The sequence below is a fragment of the Mustela putorius genome, unplaced genomic scaffold (genome assembly GCF_011764305.1).
Source record: "Mustela putorius furo isolate JIRA1106 unplaced genomic scaffold, ASM1176430v1.1 tig00537227_pilon_pilon_pilon, whole genome shotgun sequence".
Lineage (NCBI taxonomy): Eukaryota > Metazoa > Chordata > Mammalia > Carnivora > Mustelidae > Mustela > Mustela putorius.
In genome coordinates this window covers 6,818,527-6,836,591 of record NW_025422368.1, presented here as the reverse complement: position 1 = coordinate 6,836,591, position 18,065 = coordinate 6,818,527, and the positions used below count along the sequence as shown (strand labels likewise).

The following is an 18,065-nucleotide window of genomic DNA, read 5'->3' as shown; positions in this document are numbered from 1 at the left end:
CCCACGGAATGGGAGAAGATATTTGCAAATGACAGTAGAGACAAAAGGCTGATATCCAGGATCTATAATGAACTTCTCAGTTCTAATCTTAATGGGAATGTTTCATAATTAAAAGGAAGAGTAAGTCCATTGTTTTGTCCCTGAATAAATAAAATATGAACCAAAGCAAGCAGTAGCTCTTGGATCTTCCCAGGCATTTCAAAGGAGACTGGCTGTTATGTTTTGTAATTTTGTTGTGAGCAACAAAAATGTTCTCTACATCTATTATTCAACCATCTGATACGATTCTTCCCCATTTCCCAGTCATCCTCTACCTATTCTCTGTTTTCTGAGCTGTTGTAAACCTTTTTGCAACATTCTTTTCAGAGCTACTTTTATTTCCTTGTTCTTCAAGCTGTAGACAAGGGGATTCACGAGAGGAGTGATCACACTATACTGTATGGAAAAAATTAACTCCAGTGGGGAACTTAAGGTTGGCATGAAATAGCGAAGAAAAGCAGATCCATAGAAGAAGCTCACAGCAGCAAGGTGGGAGGAGCAGGTGGAGAAGGCCTTACTTCTGCCTGAGGTGGAGCTTATGCTCAGGATGGTGGAGGCAATGTGAACATAGGAGAAGACGATCAGGAGTAAGGTTCCAGAGGCATGAATGATGGCAGAGCACACAAGGACTGTAAAGTTGGTGGAGATGTCAGAGCAAGATAGAGAGAAGAGAGATGGCACTTCACAGCTGAAGTGAGGCAGGACAGCCTCACAGAAGTCCAAATTCCAAGCCATGAGGGTGTTAATGAGAGCATCCAGAAAGCCCAGTACCCATGAGACCCATACTAGACCCTCACACAACTGTTTACTCATCAGCTGTCCATAAAGCAGAGGGTAGCAGATGGCAATGTAGCGGTCATAGGCCATGGCAGAGAGCACAACAACTTCAGTTCCTGCAATGAAAAACACAAAAAATGCCTGAGTGAGGCAGCCTTCTACTGATACTGATTTCTTCTGAGACAGGAGATTCTCCAGCATCTTGGGCACAGTGACTGAAGTTAAACAAAGATCCACGAAGGAGAGGTGACTCAAGAAAAAGTACATGGGGGTGTGGAGATGGTAGTCAGTCATAATCACCCCCATCATCATCAGGTTCCCCATGGTGGTCAGGAGGTAAATATCTAAGAAAAGCACAAAGAGCATAACCTGAATGTGGGGGTCAGCAGACAGTCCAAGGAGGGTAAATTCCATGATGGTGCTGTGGTTTCCTAAGACCATGATAGAAGATGTTCCACTGGAATGAAAGCACAAAGAAGCATGAAATGTTCACCTTCTTTTTGTGCCACCCACCTCAGGACATTTACTTCATTCTATGTATGCATATATATCTCTCTTCAGTGTGCTCCTCTTTTACATGGATTTTTTTAAAAATCCACTCTCCCTCCCTTCCCTGACTTGATTGCCAGCTGCACAGCTCCTGAACCCTGAACCAGCCCATTTGTGCTTTTTCCTCTTGGCTCCTCTCACACAAATAGCTCTGGAGACCTATACATATCTTTTCAGTTTAGTCTATGACTGATCGGTTTCATCTCCTTGAATTTTCCTTTCATTTTATCCTGCAACACTACCAGTCAATTTATATACACTTACTTCTTGGAAAAGTGATTCTAATCATCTCTGGTTTCTTGAGCTACACAGTTTGAAATGTGAGTGAAACTCTCCATTCAAAAGCTTGCAATAGTCAAATATTACATAATAATAACATGCTATATTTATTATATTTCTAAGTATTCATGTGTCTCTCTCTAGTATATTTGGTTATTTGATTCAAGGGACAATTTTAAAATGTACATGTGTGTGTGAGTATGCATGTGGTGGGGAATGGGGTTAAGAAAGGATATTGCTAGTTTGTATTTTTAACAGCTAACTCTCCCTCACCCCAAAACTCAGATCTATAAGACTTCTTCAGTTCCTCAATTTGAACAGTTAGGATTTAATTCTACAGTGCCCCTGAATAATGATAAACTTCTCTGGTTGGCATTTGAAAATTAACTAATTTTTGAAGTGATTTCTCTACCTGCAGAAAACCTGTTTCCCTGGGTCTTTTCTGGATCCTGGTGATGGGTATTTCAAACATTCCTCAGGTGGTTCTGGATGCCCCTGTACTATAGAATCAGGCACCAACTGGTCAGAATAGACTTGCTCTGGTGCTCTCATTATTCTCGATTCTCTGCCTTGACTTTAGCTAATGCTCTGTTGAAATTCCCGTTCAAGTCTTGACCCAAATCCTATCTATTTTTCCATCATACCTTAATTTCTGTTTCTTGTTATTTTTTAATACTTTTTAAAAAATATTTTATTTATTTATTTGACAGACAGAGATCACAAGTAGGCAGGCAGAGAGAGAGAGGAGGAAACAGGCTCCCTGCTGAGCAGAGAGCCCCATGCGGGGCTTGATCCTGGGACCCTGGGATCATGACCTGAGCTGAAGGCAGAGGCTTTAACCCACTGAGCCACCCAGGTGCCCTCTTGTTCTTTTTTTTAAAAAGATTTTATTTATTTGACAGAAAGCAAGAGATCACAGGTAGGCAGAGAGGCAGGCAGAGAGAGAGGCAGAAGCAGTCTCCCTGCTGAGCAGAGAACCTAATGCAGGCCTCAATCCTAGGACCCTGGGATCATGACCTGAGTCAAAGGCAGAGGCTTAACTCATTGAGCCACCCAGGTGCCCCATTTCTTCCATATTTATATATGTATCTTGATTACCTCTTTCTCTGCTTGCACAGATTATGGAAAATAATGACACCTATTATTTCATTGGTACTAATTATATCTAGGTATTATCAAACATTTAGGTTTTTTCTCTATTTGAAGATCTCAACAAAACTACGGAGGCTGCATTATTTCAAATTTTAGCATAAGGAAATTTAATCTGAAAATTTTGTGGTAACTTGCTGATGTTGAGAGGGTTAGTGGATAAGTTTTACATCTCTCCTAGGTCTATAAAGCTTCCATATCTGTGATTTTTACACTGACTGGCTGACATTCATTTGCTTAAGCAATTTATCTCTCCACTCCATGTTCTCTTTTACCCCTTACTCTGTAAACTGTTTTGGGCCTTCACTTGGATATCTGTCTTACTCTGGCTTTTACTAGGATATGAGTAGTATTTCTTTATTCTCCAAATGTGTTGCTTTTTGGTAGTATAAATTTGGTATTTAATAATCTATGTTATCTTAAATCTAGATCTACATACAGTAGAACAGAAGACAATAATAGGTCCTTGACATTTGTTATATGTAGAAAGAATGAAAGAATGATGCAACTATGACACTTATGCTTTGTTAGAGGAAAATCCCCAACTTTAATTCTGACTAGAAATAAAACTTGAGGATGACTGGGAAGTGGTGAAGGAAGGAAAGTCTATGTAGGGTTGAGGGGCTCATTTTGTAATGGTTGTGAAGGCAGAAGACTTATCTTCTGTTGTAATAACTGGTACCTAAAGATACCTTTCCTCTGGGGAGCAGTTCATATTTACTAGCTCATTTATTTCCATGCTGGGAGAGTTGTTTAAAACCATAACATTTGGGTATACACTCCATTATCCATACTGTCTGTCAATTCAGTTATCTATCAGTTTCCACTCAATCATTTATCCATTAATTCATCAGTTCTTTCTTTATCTAATTATTCAAAATATTACGGATCTACTTTGTTCAAGGCCACCCACTCGCAATAGATTGGCCAAACAACCTTACTTAATGTTGTTGAACTGTTGTGTGAATATCCTTATTTGTCTTGCTTTTCCAGCCATATGTTTCTAGCATTCAGAACTGAATTCTTGAATTGGTTAATTTTTTTTCATACCCAGCTTGAAACCTCAGATGCTATTCCTTCATAAGTCCTCTTTTCTGGTACGTTAACTCCTTACAGTAATCTTGACTTGTCTCCCAGAATTCTGAATTGACTCTGAGTTTCCCAGCTTTCATCTAGGGAATTTCACCACAATGTGATGTTGTTCTTACCCACAGAACTCATCAGAACAGATTCTATTCCTCCAGGGTTAGCCAATGCCCTGCTTTCCCTTCCTTTTCTTATTTCTTATTCAGACAAGTTCTTATACTCCCATTCCTTACCAGAACCTGTATTCAAATCACCTGTTTGTTTTATCTGATGAGTAACTTGCAGCCCAGAACGATGGCCCAAATTAATTCAGCTTTTTTTTTTAATTTTTTTTAAGATTTTTTAATTTATTTGACAGAGATCACAAATAGGCAGAGAGGCAGAGAGAGAGGAAAGGAAGCAGGCTCCCCGCTGAGCAGAGAGCCCAATGTGGGGCTCCATCCCAGGACCCTGGGATCATGACCTGAGCTGAGGCAGAGGCTTTAACCCACTGAGCTACCCAGGTGCCCCATTTTTTTTTTTTAATATTTCAATCACCTTTTACTTCAAAGTGTCTTTAAAATAGTAAAAAAAAAAAAAAAAAAGGACATTCCTGGTTTGTTATATTCCATGATTAAATGAGGACTACAACTGTAAATCCACTACTGCCATTCCGATCTGATTTTCTTCCTGGCTTCCTGACCTCTTTTTCTAACCCCATTTCTGGGCTGCCTATGGCGATGACAGAAACACAGAAGTAAGCAAGATCACTGGCATAAGTGCTTTTCAACAGTGATTGTATCATATTCTCTGACTTCCCCTTGGTCAAGTAAGCCTACCTGGTTTCCCTTCCCAGGGAAGGGAATTCCACCTCATCAGTTGACAAAAGGTGCTATTACAAAACATGAAAAAAGGTAAGAACATGAATGTTAATTTAATCTGCCCCTGGTGGGTAAATCAATACTAATCCCTTCTGAGCTGAAAGGAATCAACTTCCTGACAATAGGAAAGACGACAAATGAAAAAAAATTGTGATGACAGCAAAACTTTGGGGAGACAGAAGATAGATAGCAGTCAAAATTGCTTGTTGCAATTCTTATTTACATTTTTTTTCATTCACATATTCAATGCTAATCTTTCTTCCAGGGTGCCTCAAAACAATAATGATAATTTATGGATTAAAATTACTCCGTACACTTCAATTGGATTGCTTTTAGCATAAATGATAACTTCTTTTTTTACAGGTTATTTAATATGTTATTTATTCTTTTTTTAAATTTCTATTACTTTTTTTAATTTCTTTTCAGTGTAACAGTATTCATTGTTTTTGCACCACACCCAGTGCTCCATGCAATCTGTGCCCTCTCTAATACCCACCTTACACCAGTTAGAATGGCCAAAATTAGCAAGACAGGAAACAACATGTGTTGGAGAGGATGTGGAGAAAGGGGAACCCTCTTACACTGTTGGTGGGAATGCAAGTTGGTGCAGCCACTTTGGAGAACAGTGTGGAGATTCCTCAAGAAATTAAAAATAGAGCTTCCCTATGACCCAGCAATTGCACTACTGGGTATTTACCCCAAAGATACAGATGCAGTGGAAAGAAGGGCAATCTCTATCCCAATGTTTATAGCAGCACTGGCCATGGTCGCCAAACTATGGAAAGAACCAAGATGTCCCTCAACGGATGAATGGATAAGGAAGATGTGGTCCATGTACACTATGGAGTATTATGCCTCCATCAGAAAGGATGAATACCCAACTTTTTTAGCAACATGGATGGGACTGGAAGAGATTATGTTGAGTGAAATCAGTCAAGCAGAGAGAGTCAATTATCATATGGTTTCACTTATTTGTGGAGCATAACAAATAGCGTGGAGGACAAGGGGAGATGGAGAGGAGAAGGGAGTTGGGAGAAATTGGAAGGGGAGGTGAACCATGAGAGACTGTGGACTCTGAAAAACAGTCTGAGGGATTTGAAGGTGCAGGGGTGGGAGGTTGGGGGAACCAGGTAGTGGGTATTAGAGAGGGCACGGATTAATTCAGCTTCTGCAGAGAAGATGAACAACCACACTGAAAGGTCAATTCTTCCTGTCTCTAAGTTTGTAAAATCTCATTGAAATAAGCAGCTTCTTTGTGTTCTTCCTCAGCAAAGTAAGCACTCAATTCAGTACATTTACTTTATTTTTTTTAAGTTTCTTTACAGCATTCCAGAATTCATTGTGTGAGCACCACACCCAGTGCTCCATGAAATATATGCCCTCCATTACTTTAAATGGAAAATTTCTCAAGATTCATAATTCACTGTCTGATTTTACCCACTTTCTTCATATTTACTCTCTAGTTTTTCCATATTTACTCTCCTTTTTTAAAATCATTTTTATTATGTTATGTTTGTCACCATACAATATATCATTAATTTTTAAATATTTTTCTTTTTTTTAATTTTTTTAATTTATTTTCAGCGTAACAGTATTCATTGTTTTTGCACCACACCCGGTGCTCCATGCAACCTGTGCCCTCTCTAACATCCACCACCTGGTTTTCCAACCTCCCATCCCCTACCCCTTCAAAACCCTCAGATTGTTTTTCAGAGTCCATAGTCTCTCATGGTTCACCTCCCCTTCCAGTTTCCCTCAACTCCCTTCTCCTCTCCATCTCCCCTTGTCCTCCACGCTATTTGTTATGCTCCACAAATAAGTGAAACCACATGATAATTGACTCTCTCTGCTTGACTTATTTCACTCAGAATAATCTCTTCCAGTCCCATCCACGTTGCTATAAAAGTTGGGTATTCATCCTTTCTGATGGAGGCATAATACTCCATAGTGTATCATTAATTTTTGATGTAGAGTTTTTTATTATGTTCAATTAGCCAACATACAGATCGTAAGTTTTTGAAGTAGTGTTCAATGATTCATTAGTTGTAATGATATATATAACATCCAGCTCTTCTCACCACATGTACCCTCCTTAATACCTATCACCTGGTTACCCCTCCCTCCAACTCCCCTCCCTTCTGTAACCCTCAGTTTGGTTCCTGGAGTCCAGATTCTCTAATGATTTGTCTCCATATTTACTCTCACTGTAGACCTTGCTATAATCCCATTTTTATTTCCATCACTAAGACTAAGCAAACACCAGCATAACCAAAGGATTTTTGGAACAACTGTGAATTAGAGATTAAGTACGTGAAAATCGCTGTGTTATGCTGAGGGTCCACACAACCTATCAGGATGCCAGACGGAAGCCCAATTTGTGAGATTCCTTGATTTGCTCCCCTGGTTCCTAATATAGATCCTCTGATTGTGACCACCCAAAGACAGGGCTTCATTTCAATCATGCAGTGAAAGGTAAGCACTAATTTCAAATTCTTTCCACTTAACTTGTGAGAAGGAACACAATGCCTTCAATTCACATCAAAGTTGAATGCCTATTCTGATATTCAGAAAAAGGCAAAGAGAAGTGTGGGTGCTTAAATAGAGAAGAGTGGTAGATAATAGAGCCCAAGGGGACTCTCCCTTTTTTTTCTTTTAATTTAATTAATTTTTTCAGTGTTCCAAGATTCATTGTTTATACCCCACACTCAGTGTTCCATGCAATATGTGCCCCCCTTAATACCCACCACCAGGCTCACCCAACTCCCCAACCATAGGCCCTCCAAAACCCTCAGTTTATTTCTTAGAGTCCACAGTTTCTCATGGTTTGTCTCCCCCTCTGATTCCCCCCAATTCACTTTCCCTCTCCTTGTCCCAATGTCCTCCGTGTTACAAAATGTGTTATTTACCACTCTGCCTTTGTAGCTGTGTTTTAAACTTCTCAAATAGGTCACTTCTTGCTATCTTAATATGTTTATGTCAGATATAATATTAAGGAGAAGTGGAGCAGAAAATTGCATGTTCTGGTTCACTTGAAAAATAGAAATAATTATTACCTTCCATCTTGTGTTTTTGGCTGAAGTTTATACTACTGTGAATTCATTTTACTTAAATGAATATTTGCCTAAATTTAAGATTCAGTTAATTCAGACAGGCAAAGAATATCAACACCATTTAGATACAATGATCTTATATCATTCTCAAGAGATATTCCAAGAGAAAAAGTCTCAAAAGTTTCCTATTTGGTGAAATCACAGAAATTATTAATTACATAAGTGACAGAAAGATAAATTAGTGAAAGTAGGATGAGAGGCATGTCCAGTGCTAGAAGGCAGTGATGGTCTGGGTAACTATTACTGGAAATATAAGACCTTTCATGTTCTGAGGCCACCTGAAATGAGAAGGAGGGTCCCAATACCTGTGGTTTGTTTGCATGGAAGATGAACTTCACATACCATCAATATTTTCCTTAAAATCTCTGAATTCTTCTTTTCCTCTTCCCCTTTAACCACTAATATTGATGACCAGAGATGATGGAGTGGTTAATACTACGAGAAAAGTAAACTATTTTTAGCACATAACACTTAGCATCTAAAAGAAGGAGGATCTCAGACCACTAAAGTCTATTATAATGTGCTTTTACACACTCCTCACAGACTGAGAACCTCTTAGCTATTTATTGGCTTCAGCTTCCCAGACCAATGCAGAAATCTATAGCCAGGGTGCACTCAACAGTAGAGAGTACAGAAAAATTTATTTAATAGATACTAAAAACAACTAAGGATAAGAGCCTTAAAGGAGAGAAATACCTACAAAGTTCTCAGCATTTGGAACTTAGTTTGTAGCACAAGCAAAAGGTGATAAGAGAACTCAGTGTAAAAGGAGTTGACTGAGACAGTCAGGAACAGAAGGCTAAGTGAAACAGACTGGAAATCACCAAATGGAAATTAGGGGAACATTTAGAGAAATTACAGAGGACTGAATTTTTCTGGGACAATAGTCTTATTTTGGCTCTAGTCATTTTTAAAAGTTAATTAACATATGGTATATTGTTAGTTTAAGTTAATACCTATTCTTCTGAAGCTGTTCCAAAAAAAAAAAAAATAGAAATGGAAGGAAAATCTTCAAACTCATTCTATGAGGCCAGCATTACCTTGATCCCCAAACCAGACAAAGACCCCACCAAAAAGGAGAATTATAGACCAATATCCTTGATTAACATGAATTCAAAAATCCTCACCAATACACTAGCCAATAGGTTCCAACAGTACATTAAAAGGATTATTCACCATGACCAAATGGGATTTATTCCAGGGATGCAGGGGTGGTTTAACATCCAAAAATCAATCACTGTGATACACTACATTAATATAAGAAAGGGCAAGAACCATATGATCTTCTCAACAGATGTAGAAAAACCACTGGATAAAATATAACATCCTTTCCTGATAAAAACTCTCTGCAGTGTAGGGATAGAGGGAACACACCTCAATATCATAAAAGCCATATACTAAAAGCCCATAGTGAATATCATTCTCACTGGGGAAAAAATGAAAGTCAGGAACACGGCAGGGATGTCCACTATCACCATTATTCAACATAGTACTGGAATCCTAGCCTTAGCAATCAGACAACAAAAAGTAATTAAATGTATCCAAATCAGCAAAGAAGTCAGACTTACACTCTTTGCAGATGACATGATATTCTATGTTGAAAACCCAGAAAACTCCACTAAAAAATTGCTAGAACTCATACAGGAATTCAGCAAAGTAGCAGGATATAAAATCAATGCACAGAAGTCAGTTGTATCTCTACATGCTAACAATGAGTCAGAAGAAAGATGAATCAAGGAATCAATCCTGTTCACAATTGCACCAAAACCCATAAACCCAGGAATAAACCTAACCAAAAAGGTGAAGGATCTGTACTCTGAAAACTGTGGAACACTTATGAAAGAAATCGAGGAAGATACAAGGAAATGGAAAAAATTCCATGCACATGGATTGGAAGAACAAATATTGTTAAAATGTCTATGTTCAGGGCACGTGGGTGATTCAGTGGGTTAAGCATCTGCCTTCGGCTTTGGTCATGATACCAGGGTCCTGGGATCAAGTTCTGGGTTGGGCTCCCTGCTCAGCGGGGAGCCTGCTTCTCCCTCTCCCTCTGCCACTACCCCTGCTTGTGTTTGCTCTATTTCAAATAAATAAATGAAATCTTAAAAAAATAAAATGTTTATGCTACCCCAAACAATCTACACATCAAATGCAATCTCTGTGAAAATCCCATCAACATTTTTCACAAAGGTGTAACAAACAATCCTAAAATTTTGACTCTAGCCTTACCACAGTACAAGAAGTCATCTTTGGTCAGGTGATTACTAGGCACAGAGGAATCAATATCTCTATAGCCCAATTTCAGAAAGCATATATGTTTTCTATTTACAAGTCTCAATGAAGGAAGGAAAACTTCTTCTCACTCACTAAATACAGTGGGAAACATTCAACTTCTGAAAAGAGCATAAAAGAGACTTCTCTCATATGCCAGACCCAATCATAGAGGCTACTCCTTACTTACCTTTTGGAATCTATATACTGGGCAAAGAATATCAATGAAGCAATATAATCCAGCTGATATAATCTAGCTAGATATAATCTAGCTGTAGGAAATTAGTTTTGTGGTCTTTGTGGATCTCAGCAGGGCAAGAAAGCTGTATTCCCCAAGGTCATAGTCTGAAGCCAGACTTTAAGTAATTAACTAGAAAAATGAAGTTTGTAGAAGTCCTATGGGGTTCTCACAGATATAGGCTATCGAAGTTTAATCATAAACCCTGAAGTATTGGAGACTCTGAAAGTAGGCAAGCTGGGAAGTCTTTTCCTGTTGGCTGCTTACTGGAGGGATACCTTATTAGGAAATTATTAAGGAAGGTGTATATACTGAGATATAATTCATGCCACAGAGAACTATATCTTTTTTTAAAGATTTATTTATTTACTTTAGAGAGAGTGAGAGAGAGGGAAAGAGTGAGGGAAGTGGGGGAAAGAACCTCAATCAGACTCCCTGCTGAGTGCAGAGCCCAACTCAGGGCTCAATCTCTGGACCCTGAGATCATGACCTGAGCCCAAATCAGGAATCAGATGCTTAACCAACTGAGCCACCCACATGCTGCATAGGCAACTGTATCTTTGAGAAGGGAGGTGAGGGAAATTGGAAGGGAAGGTGAACCATGAGAGACTATGGACTCTGAAAAACAATCTGAGGGTTTTGAAGGGGCTGGGGGTGGGAGGTTGGGGGAACCAGGTGGTGGGTATTAGGGAGGGCACAGATTGCACGGAGCACTGGGTGTGGTGCAAAAACAATGAATACTGTTACGCTGAAAAGAAATAAAAATTTTTTTAAAAAATAGAATACGTTTTGAAGATATATAACAAAAAAAACCGAGATGAACATTTTTCTGATTAAATCAATTAAAAATTAGAAACATTTAGTTATACAGCTATCTAATTCATGGGGTGCATCTGTGAAACTTCATTCTATGTAACAGTATGGTAAGGAGTGGTATATAGACTAGCACAGTCACAGGTCCAGCTTCATGTTCTCATGGGAGGCCTCTATCTCTGAGGATGAGTTGTTGGACAATAATGAGAATTTACTCAGCTTATGTGAAACTTTTGCTTTAAAACATCTTTATATTTACTAAAAATTTTTTAAACTTGAGATATAATTGATGTGTAACATGGTACAAATTTAAGATATAAGCATGTTGATTGCTACATTCATATATCGCAATATGAGTGCCATTGAATCATTAGCTAACACCTCTAACAGTAACATAATTATAATTTCTTCTTTTTTTCTAGGTTTTATTTATCTGTATGAGAGAGAGAATAAGAGAACAAATGAGAGAGAGAGAGAGCACAAGCAGGGAGGAGAAGCAGACTCCCCACTGAGCAGGGAAACTGACTCAGGACTCAATACCAGGACGGTGGAATCATGACCTAACGGGAAGGCGGATGCTTAACTGAGTTAGCCACCCAGGAGCCTTATACTTTCTTTTTTGTGATGGGATCTAGATATATTCTATTCACAAGTTTGATGTTTGTAATATAGTATTGTCTATAATCACTATACCGTGTTTTCGATCTTCAGGTAACTGTTTGCAAGTTTATATCCTAAATGAAATCTATCCTATTTCCCCACCCCCAGCTCCTTGTAATCACCATTTTAATTTCTGATTTTACAAGATTGGCTTTCTTAGATTTCATATAAAGTGATATCATAAAGAATTTGTCCTTTTCTATCTGACATATCTCATTTGGCATAACACCTTCGAGGTCCATCTGTATTGTTGCAAATGGTAGAATTTTCTTCTTTCTTCTGGTTGAGTAATACTCTGTGTGTGTGTGTGTGTGTGTGTGTGTGTGTGTGTGTGTACGCCATGTCTTCTTTTTATTTATTTTAAATTTAGATTCAATTAGCCAAGTTACAATACATCATTAGCTTCAGATGTAGTGCTTAATACTTTAACAGTTGCATATAACACTCAGTGCTCATCACATCACTTGCCCTCTTTTATGCCCATCACCCAATTACACCATCCCTCCCACCCCTCGCCCTCCAGCAGCCCTCAGTTTGTTTCCTATAGTTAAGAGTCACTCATGGGAAATAAAAGGTATCCAAATTGGCAATGAAGAAGGCAAACTCACTCTCTTCGCAGATGACATGATACTTTATATGGAAAACACAAAAGACTCCACCCCCAAACTACTAGAACTCATACAGCAATTCGGTAATGTGGCAGGATACAAAGTCAATGTACAGAAATCAGTTGCTTTCTTATACACTAAAAATGAAAATACAGAAAGGGAAATTAGAGAATCAATTCCATTTACTATAGCACCAAGAACCATAAGATACCTGGGAATAAACCTAACCAAAGAGGTAATGGATCTGTACTCAAGGAACTACAGAATACTCATGAAAGAAATTGAAGAAGACACAAAAAGATGGAAGACCATTCCATGGTCTTGGATCGGAAGAATAAATATTGTTAAAATGTCTATACTGCCTAGAGCAATCTATGCTTTTAATGCCATTCCGATCAAAATTCCACCACTATTTTTCAAAGAGCTGGAGCAAACATTCCTAAAATTTGTATGGAATCAGGAGAATGTTGAAAAAGAAAAACAAAACTAAGGGCATCACATTATCTGATTTCAAGCTTTACTACAAAGCTGTGATCACCAAGACAGCATGGTACTGGCATAAAAACAGACACATAGACCAGTGGAACAGAGTAGAGAGCCCAGATATGGACCCTCAACTCTATCGTCAAATAATCTTTGACAAAGCAGGAAAAAATATACAGTGGAAAAAAGATAGTCTCTTCAATAAATGGTGCTATGAAAATTGGACAGCTATATGTAGAAGAATGAAACTCAACCATTCTCTTGCACCATACACAAAGATAAACTCAAAAGGGATAAAAGACCTCAGTGTGAGACAGGAATCTAACAGAATCCTAGAGGAGAACATAGGCAGTAACCTCTTCGATATCAGCCACAGCAACTTCTTTCAAGATATGTCTCCAAAGGCAAAGGAAACAAAAGTGAAAATAAACTTTTGGGACTTCATCAAAAGCTTCTGCACAGCAAAGGAAACAGTCAACAAAAAAAAGAGGTAACCCACGGAATGGGAGAAGATATTTGCAAATGACAGTAGAGACAAAAGGCTGATGTCCAGGATCTATAAAGAACTCCTCAAACTCGGGTGCCTGGGTGGCTCAGTGGGTTAAGCCGCTGCCTTCAGCTCAGATCATGATCTCAGGGTCCTGGGATAGAGGCCTGCATCGGGCTCTCTGCTCGGCGGGGAGCCTGCTTCCCTCTCTCTCTCTCTGCCTGCCTCTCTGTCTACTTGTAATCTCTGTCTGTCAAATAAATAAATAAGATCTTTAAAAAATAAAAAAAAAGAACTCCTCAAACTCAACACGCACAAAACAGACAATCATATTAAAAAATGGGCAGAAGACATGAACAGACACTTCTCCAAAGAAGACATACAAATGGCTATCAGACACATGACAAAATGTTCATCATCACTAGCCATCAGGGAGACTGAAATTAAAACCACATTGAGATACTACGTTACACCAGTTAGAATGGCCAAAATTAGCAAGACAGGAAAAAACGTGTGTTGGAGAGGATGTGGAGAAAGGGGAGCCCTCTTCCACTATTGGTGGGAATGTAAGATGGTGCAGCCACTTTGGAGAACAGTGTGAAGATTCCTCAAGAAATTAAAAATAGAGCTTCCCTATGACCCTGCAGTTGCACTATTGGGTATTTACCTCAAAGATACAGATGTAGTGAAAAGAACAGTCACCTGTACCCCAATGTTCATAGCAGCAATGGCCACGGTCGCCAAACTGTGGAAAGAACCAAGATGCCCCTCAACAGACGAATGGATAAGAAAGATGTGGTCCATATACACTATGGAGTATTATGCCCCCATCAGAAAGGATGAATACCCAACTTTTGTAGCAACATGGACGGGACTGGAAGAGATTATGCTGAGTGAAATAAGTCAAGCAGAGAGAGTCAATAATCATACGGTTTCACTTATTTGTGGAGCATAACAAATAGCATGGAGGACAAGGGGAGTTAGAGAGGAGAAGGGAGTTGGGGGAAATTGGAAGGAGAGGTGAACCATGAGAGACTGTGGACTCTGAAAAACAAAAAATGAGGGGTTTGAAGGGGTCGGGATGGGAGGTTGGGGGAACCAGGTGGTGGGTATTGGAGAGGGCACAGATTGCATGGAGCACTGGGTGTGGTGCAAAAACAAGGAATACTGTTATGCTGAAAATAAAAATAAAATAAAATAAAATAAATCTCAAAAGAATTTCTCAAAGAACTAAAATAATTCTAAAAAAAAAAACGTGGATGGGACTGGAAGAGATTATGCTGAGTGAAGTAAGTCAAGCAGAGAGAGTCAACTATCATATGGTTTCACTTATTTGTGGAGCATAACAAATAGCATGGAGGACATGGGGTGATGGAGAGGAGAAGAGAGTTGGGAGAAATTGGAGGGGGAGATGAACCATGAGAGACTATGGACTCTGGCTTTGAAGGGGTTGGGGGTGGGAGGTTGGGTGAGCCCGGTGGTGGGTATTATGGAGGGCACGTATTGCATGGAGCACTGGGTGTGGAGCATAAACAATGAATTCTGGTACACTGAAAAGAAATTTGAAAAATAAAAATTTTTTTTTTAAATCTTCAGTTTGTTTCTCAGAGTCCACAGTCTTTCATGGTTTGTCTCCCCCTCCAATTTCACTCCCTTCATTTTTCCCTTCATTCTCCTAATGTCCTCCATGGTATTCCTTATACTCCACAAGTAAGTGAAACCATAAGATGACTGACTTTCTCTGCTTGACTTATTTCACTAGGCATAATCTCCTCCAGTTCCATTCATGATGATGCAAAAGTTGGATATTCATCTTTTCTGATGAAAATATCTTTATCCATTCATCTGTTGAAGGGCTTCTCCTCTCTTTTCACAGTTTGGCTATTTTAGAAATTGCTGCTATGAACACTGAGGTGCATGTGACCCTTTTTTTTTTTTTTTTTTTGTTCACTGCATCTGTATCTTTGGGGTAAATAGTGCAATTGCCAGGACATAAGGTAGCTCTATTTTTAACTTTTTGAGGAATTTCCACATGGTTTTCCAAAGCAGCTGCACCAACCTGAATTCCCAAAAGAGTGAAAGAGGGTTCCCCTTTCTCCACATCCTCTACAACATTTGTTGTTTTTTGCCTTGTTAATTTTGGCCATTCTAACTGGTGTAAGGTGATATCTCAATGTGGTTTTGATTTGAAATTCCCAGATGGCTAATGATGATGAACATTTTTTCATGTGTCTAATAACCATTTGCATGTCTTCATTTGAGAAGTGTCTGTTCATATCCTCTGTCCATCTCTGATTTGATTATTTCATTTTGGGTGTTAAGTTTGAGAAGTTCTTTATACATCTTGGATATCAGCCCTTTGTCTGTAGTGTCATTTGCAAATATCTTCTCCCATTCCATGGGTTGCCTCTTTGTTTCATTGACTGTTTCCTTTGCTGTGCAGAAGCTTTTCATCTTGATGAAGTCCTCAAAGTTCATTTTCGCTTTTGTTTCTTTTGTCCTTGGAGACGTATCTTGAAGAGAAGTTCCTGTGGCCAATGTTGAAGTGGTTACTGCCTATGTTCTCTTCTAGGATTTTGATGGATTCCTGTGTCACATTGAGGTCTTTCATCCATTTTGAGTTTATCTTTGTGTATGGTGTAAGAAAATGGTTGAGTTTCATTCTTCTGTATATAGCTGTCCAATTTTCCCAGCACCATATGTTGAAGGGACTGTCTTTTTTTTTTTCATTAAATATTTTTTTCCTACTTTGTCATAGATTATTTGACCACAGAGTTGAGGGCCCATATCTGGGCTCTTTAATCTGTTCCACTGGTCTGTGTGTCTGCTTTTGTGCCAATACCATGCTGTCTTGGTGATCACAGCTTTGTAATATACCTTGAAATCAGGCAACATGATGCCCCCAGCTTTGTTTTTCTTTTTCAAATTTCATCAGCGATTTGGGGTCTTTTCCACTTCCATACAAATTTTAGGATTGTTTGTTTCAGCACTTTGAAAAATGCCGATGGTATTTTGATTGGGATGATGTTGAAAGTATAGATTGGTCTGGGCATCATAGTCATTTTAACAATGTTTATTCTTCTGATCCATGAGCATGGAATATTTTTCTATCATTTTGTGTCCTCCTCAGTTTGTTTCATGAGTGTTCTGTAGTTCCTAGAGTATAGATCCTTCATCTCTTTGGTTAGGTTTATTCCAAGGTATATTATGGTTTTTGGTGCTATTGTAAATGGAATTGATTCTCTAATTTCCCTTTCTACAGTTTCATTGTTAGTCTATAAGAAGACAACTTGTTTCTGTGCATTGATTTTTGTATCCTGCCACATTATTGAATTACTGAATGAGTTCTAGTAATTTGGAGGTGGAGTCTTTTGGGTTTTCCACATAAAGTATCAGGTCATCTGTGAAGAGAGAGTTTGACTTTTGTGTTTTGCCAATTTGAATAGCTTTTATTTCTTTTTGTTGTCTGGTTGCTGTTGCTAGAACTTCTAGTACTATGTTGAACAATAGTGGTGAGGTAGGGCATCCTTGTCGTGTTCCTGATCTGAAGGGAAAGGCTCTCAGCTTTTCCCCATTAAGAATGATGTTCACTGTGGGTTTTTCATAGATGGATTTTATGAAATTGAGGAATGTTCCCTCTATCCTTATACTCTGAAGAGTTTTAATCAAGAATGGATGTTTTTTCCTGCATAAAATGTGGTTCTTATCTCTTCTCTTATTTATGTGTTCTATCACATTGATTGATTTGTGAATGTTGAACCACGCTTGCATCCAGGGATAAATCCTACCTGGTCATGACAAATAATCCTTTTAATGTACTGTTGTATCCCATTAGCTAAGATCTTGTCGAGAATTTTGGCATGGGTATTCATCAGAGATATTGGTCTGTAATTCTCCTTTTTGATGGGTGGGGTCTTTGCCTGGTTTGGGGATCAAGGTAATGCTGGCCTCAATGAAAAAGTCTAGAAAATTTCCTTCTGTTTCTATCTTTTGAAACAGCTTCAGGAGAAGAAGTAGTATTTCTTCTTTGAATGTTTGGTAGAATTAATTCCCCATGGAATCCATCAGGTCCTGGACTCTTGTTTTGGGGGAGGTTTTTGATCACTGCTTCAATCTCGTTTCTGGTTATTGGTCTACTCAGGCTGTCGATTTCTTCCTGTTTCAGTCTTGGAAGTTTATAGGTTTCCAGGAAGGCATCCATTTCTTCTAGGTTGCTAAATTTATTGGCATATAGCTGCTGATAATAGTTTCTGATAATTGTTATTTCCTTGGTATTAGCCATGACCTCACCCCTCTCATTCATAATTTTATTAATTTGGGCCCTTTCTCTCTTTCTCTTTTCTCTTGGATAAGCCTGGCCAGTGGTTGATCGATCTTATTAATTCTTTCAAAGAACTGGCTTCTAGTTTTGTTGATGTGTTCTATTGTATTTCAAGTCTAATTCATTGATCTCTGCTCTAATCTTAATTATTTCCCTTCTCGTGCATAAGTTAGGCTTAATTTGTTTTTGAATATCCAGATCCTTAAGGTGTAAAGATCGTTTGTGTATTCGGGATTTTTTTTTTTTTTTTAAGTGAGGCTTGGATGACTCTGTGTTTCCCATTTAGGACTGCCTTTGCCATAGCCCATAGGTTTTGGAGCGATGTGTCTTCATTC

At 38.6% G+C, this 18,065-nt stretch overlaps 1 protein-coding gene across 1 annotated transcript; it reads right to left on the bottom strand.

The window, feature by feature from the left end:
- Nucleotides 1-303: 303 nt before the first annotated feature.
- LOC101682294 (olfactory receptor 8S1-like) lies at nucleotides 304-1,257 on the bottom strand. Its single transcript, XM_004778934.1, has one exon. It carries the CDS (start codon nucleotides 1,255-1,257, stop codon nucleotides 304-306), a length of 954 nt encoding a protein of 317 aa, XP_004778991.1.
- Nucleotides 1,258-18,065: the final 16,808 nt, after the last annotated feature.

Excerpts from the sequence above, each read along its gene's own strand:
- LOC101682294 (XM_004778934.1), bottom strand. The coding sequence starts at position 1,257 with ATGGTCTTAGGAAACCACAGCACCATCATGGAATTTACCCTCCTTGGA.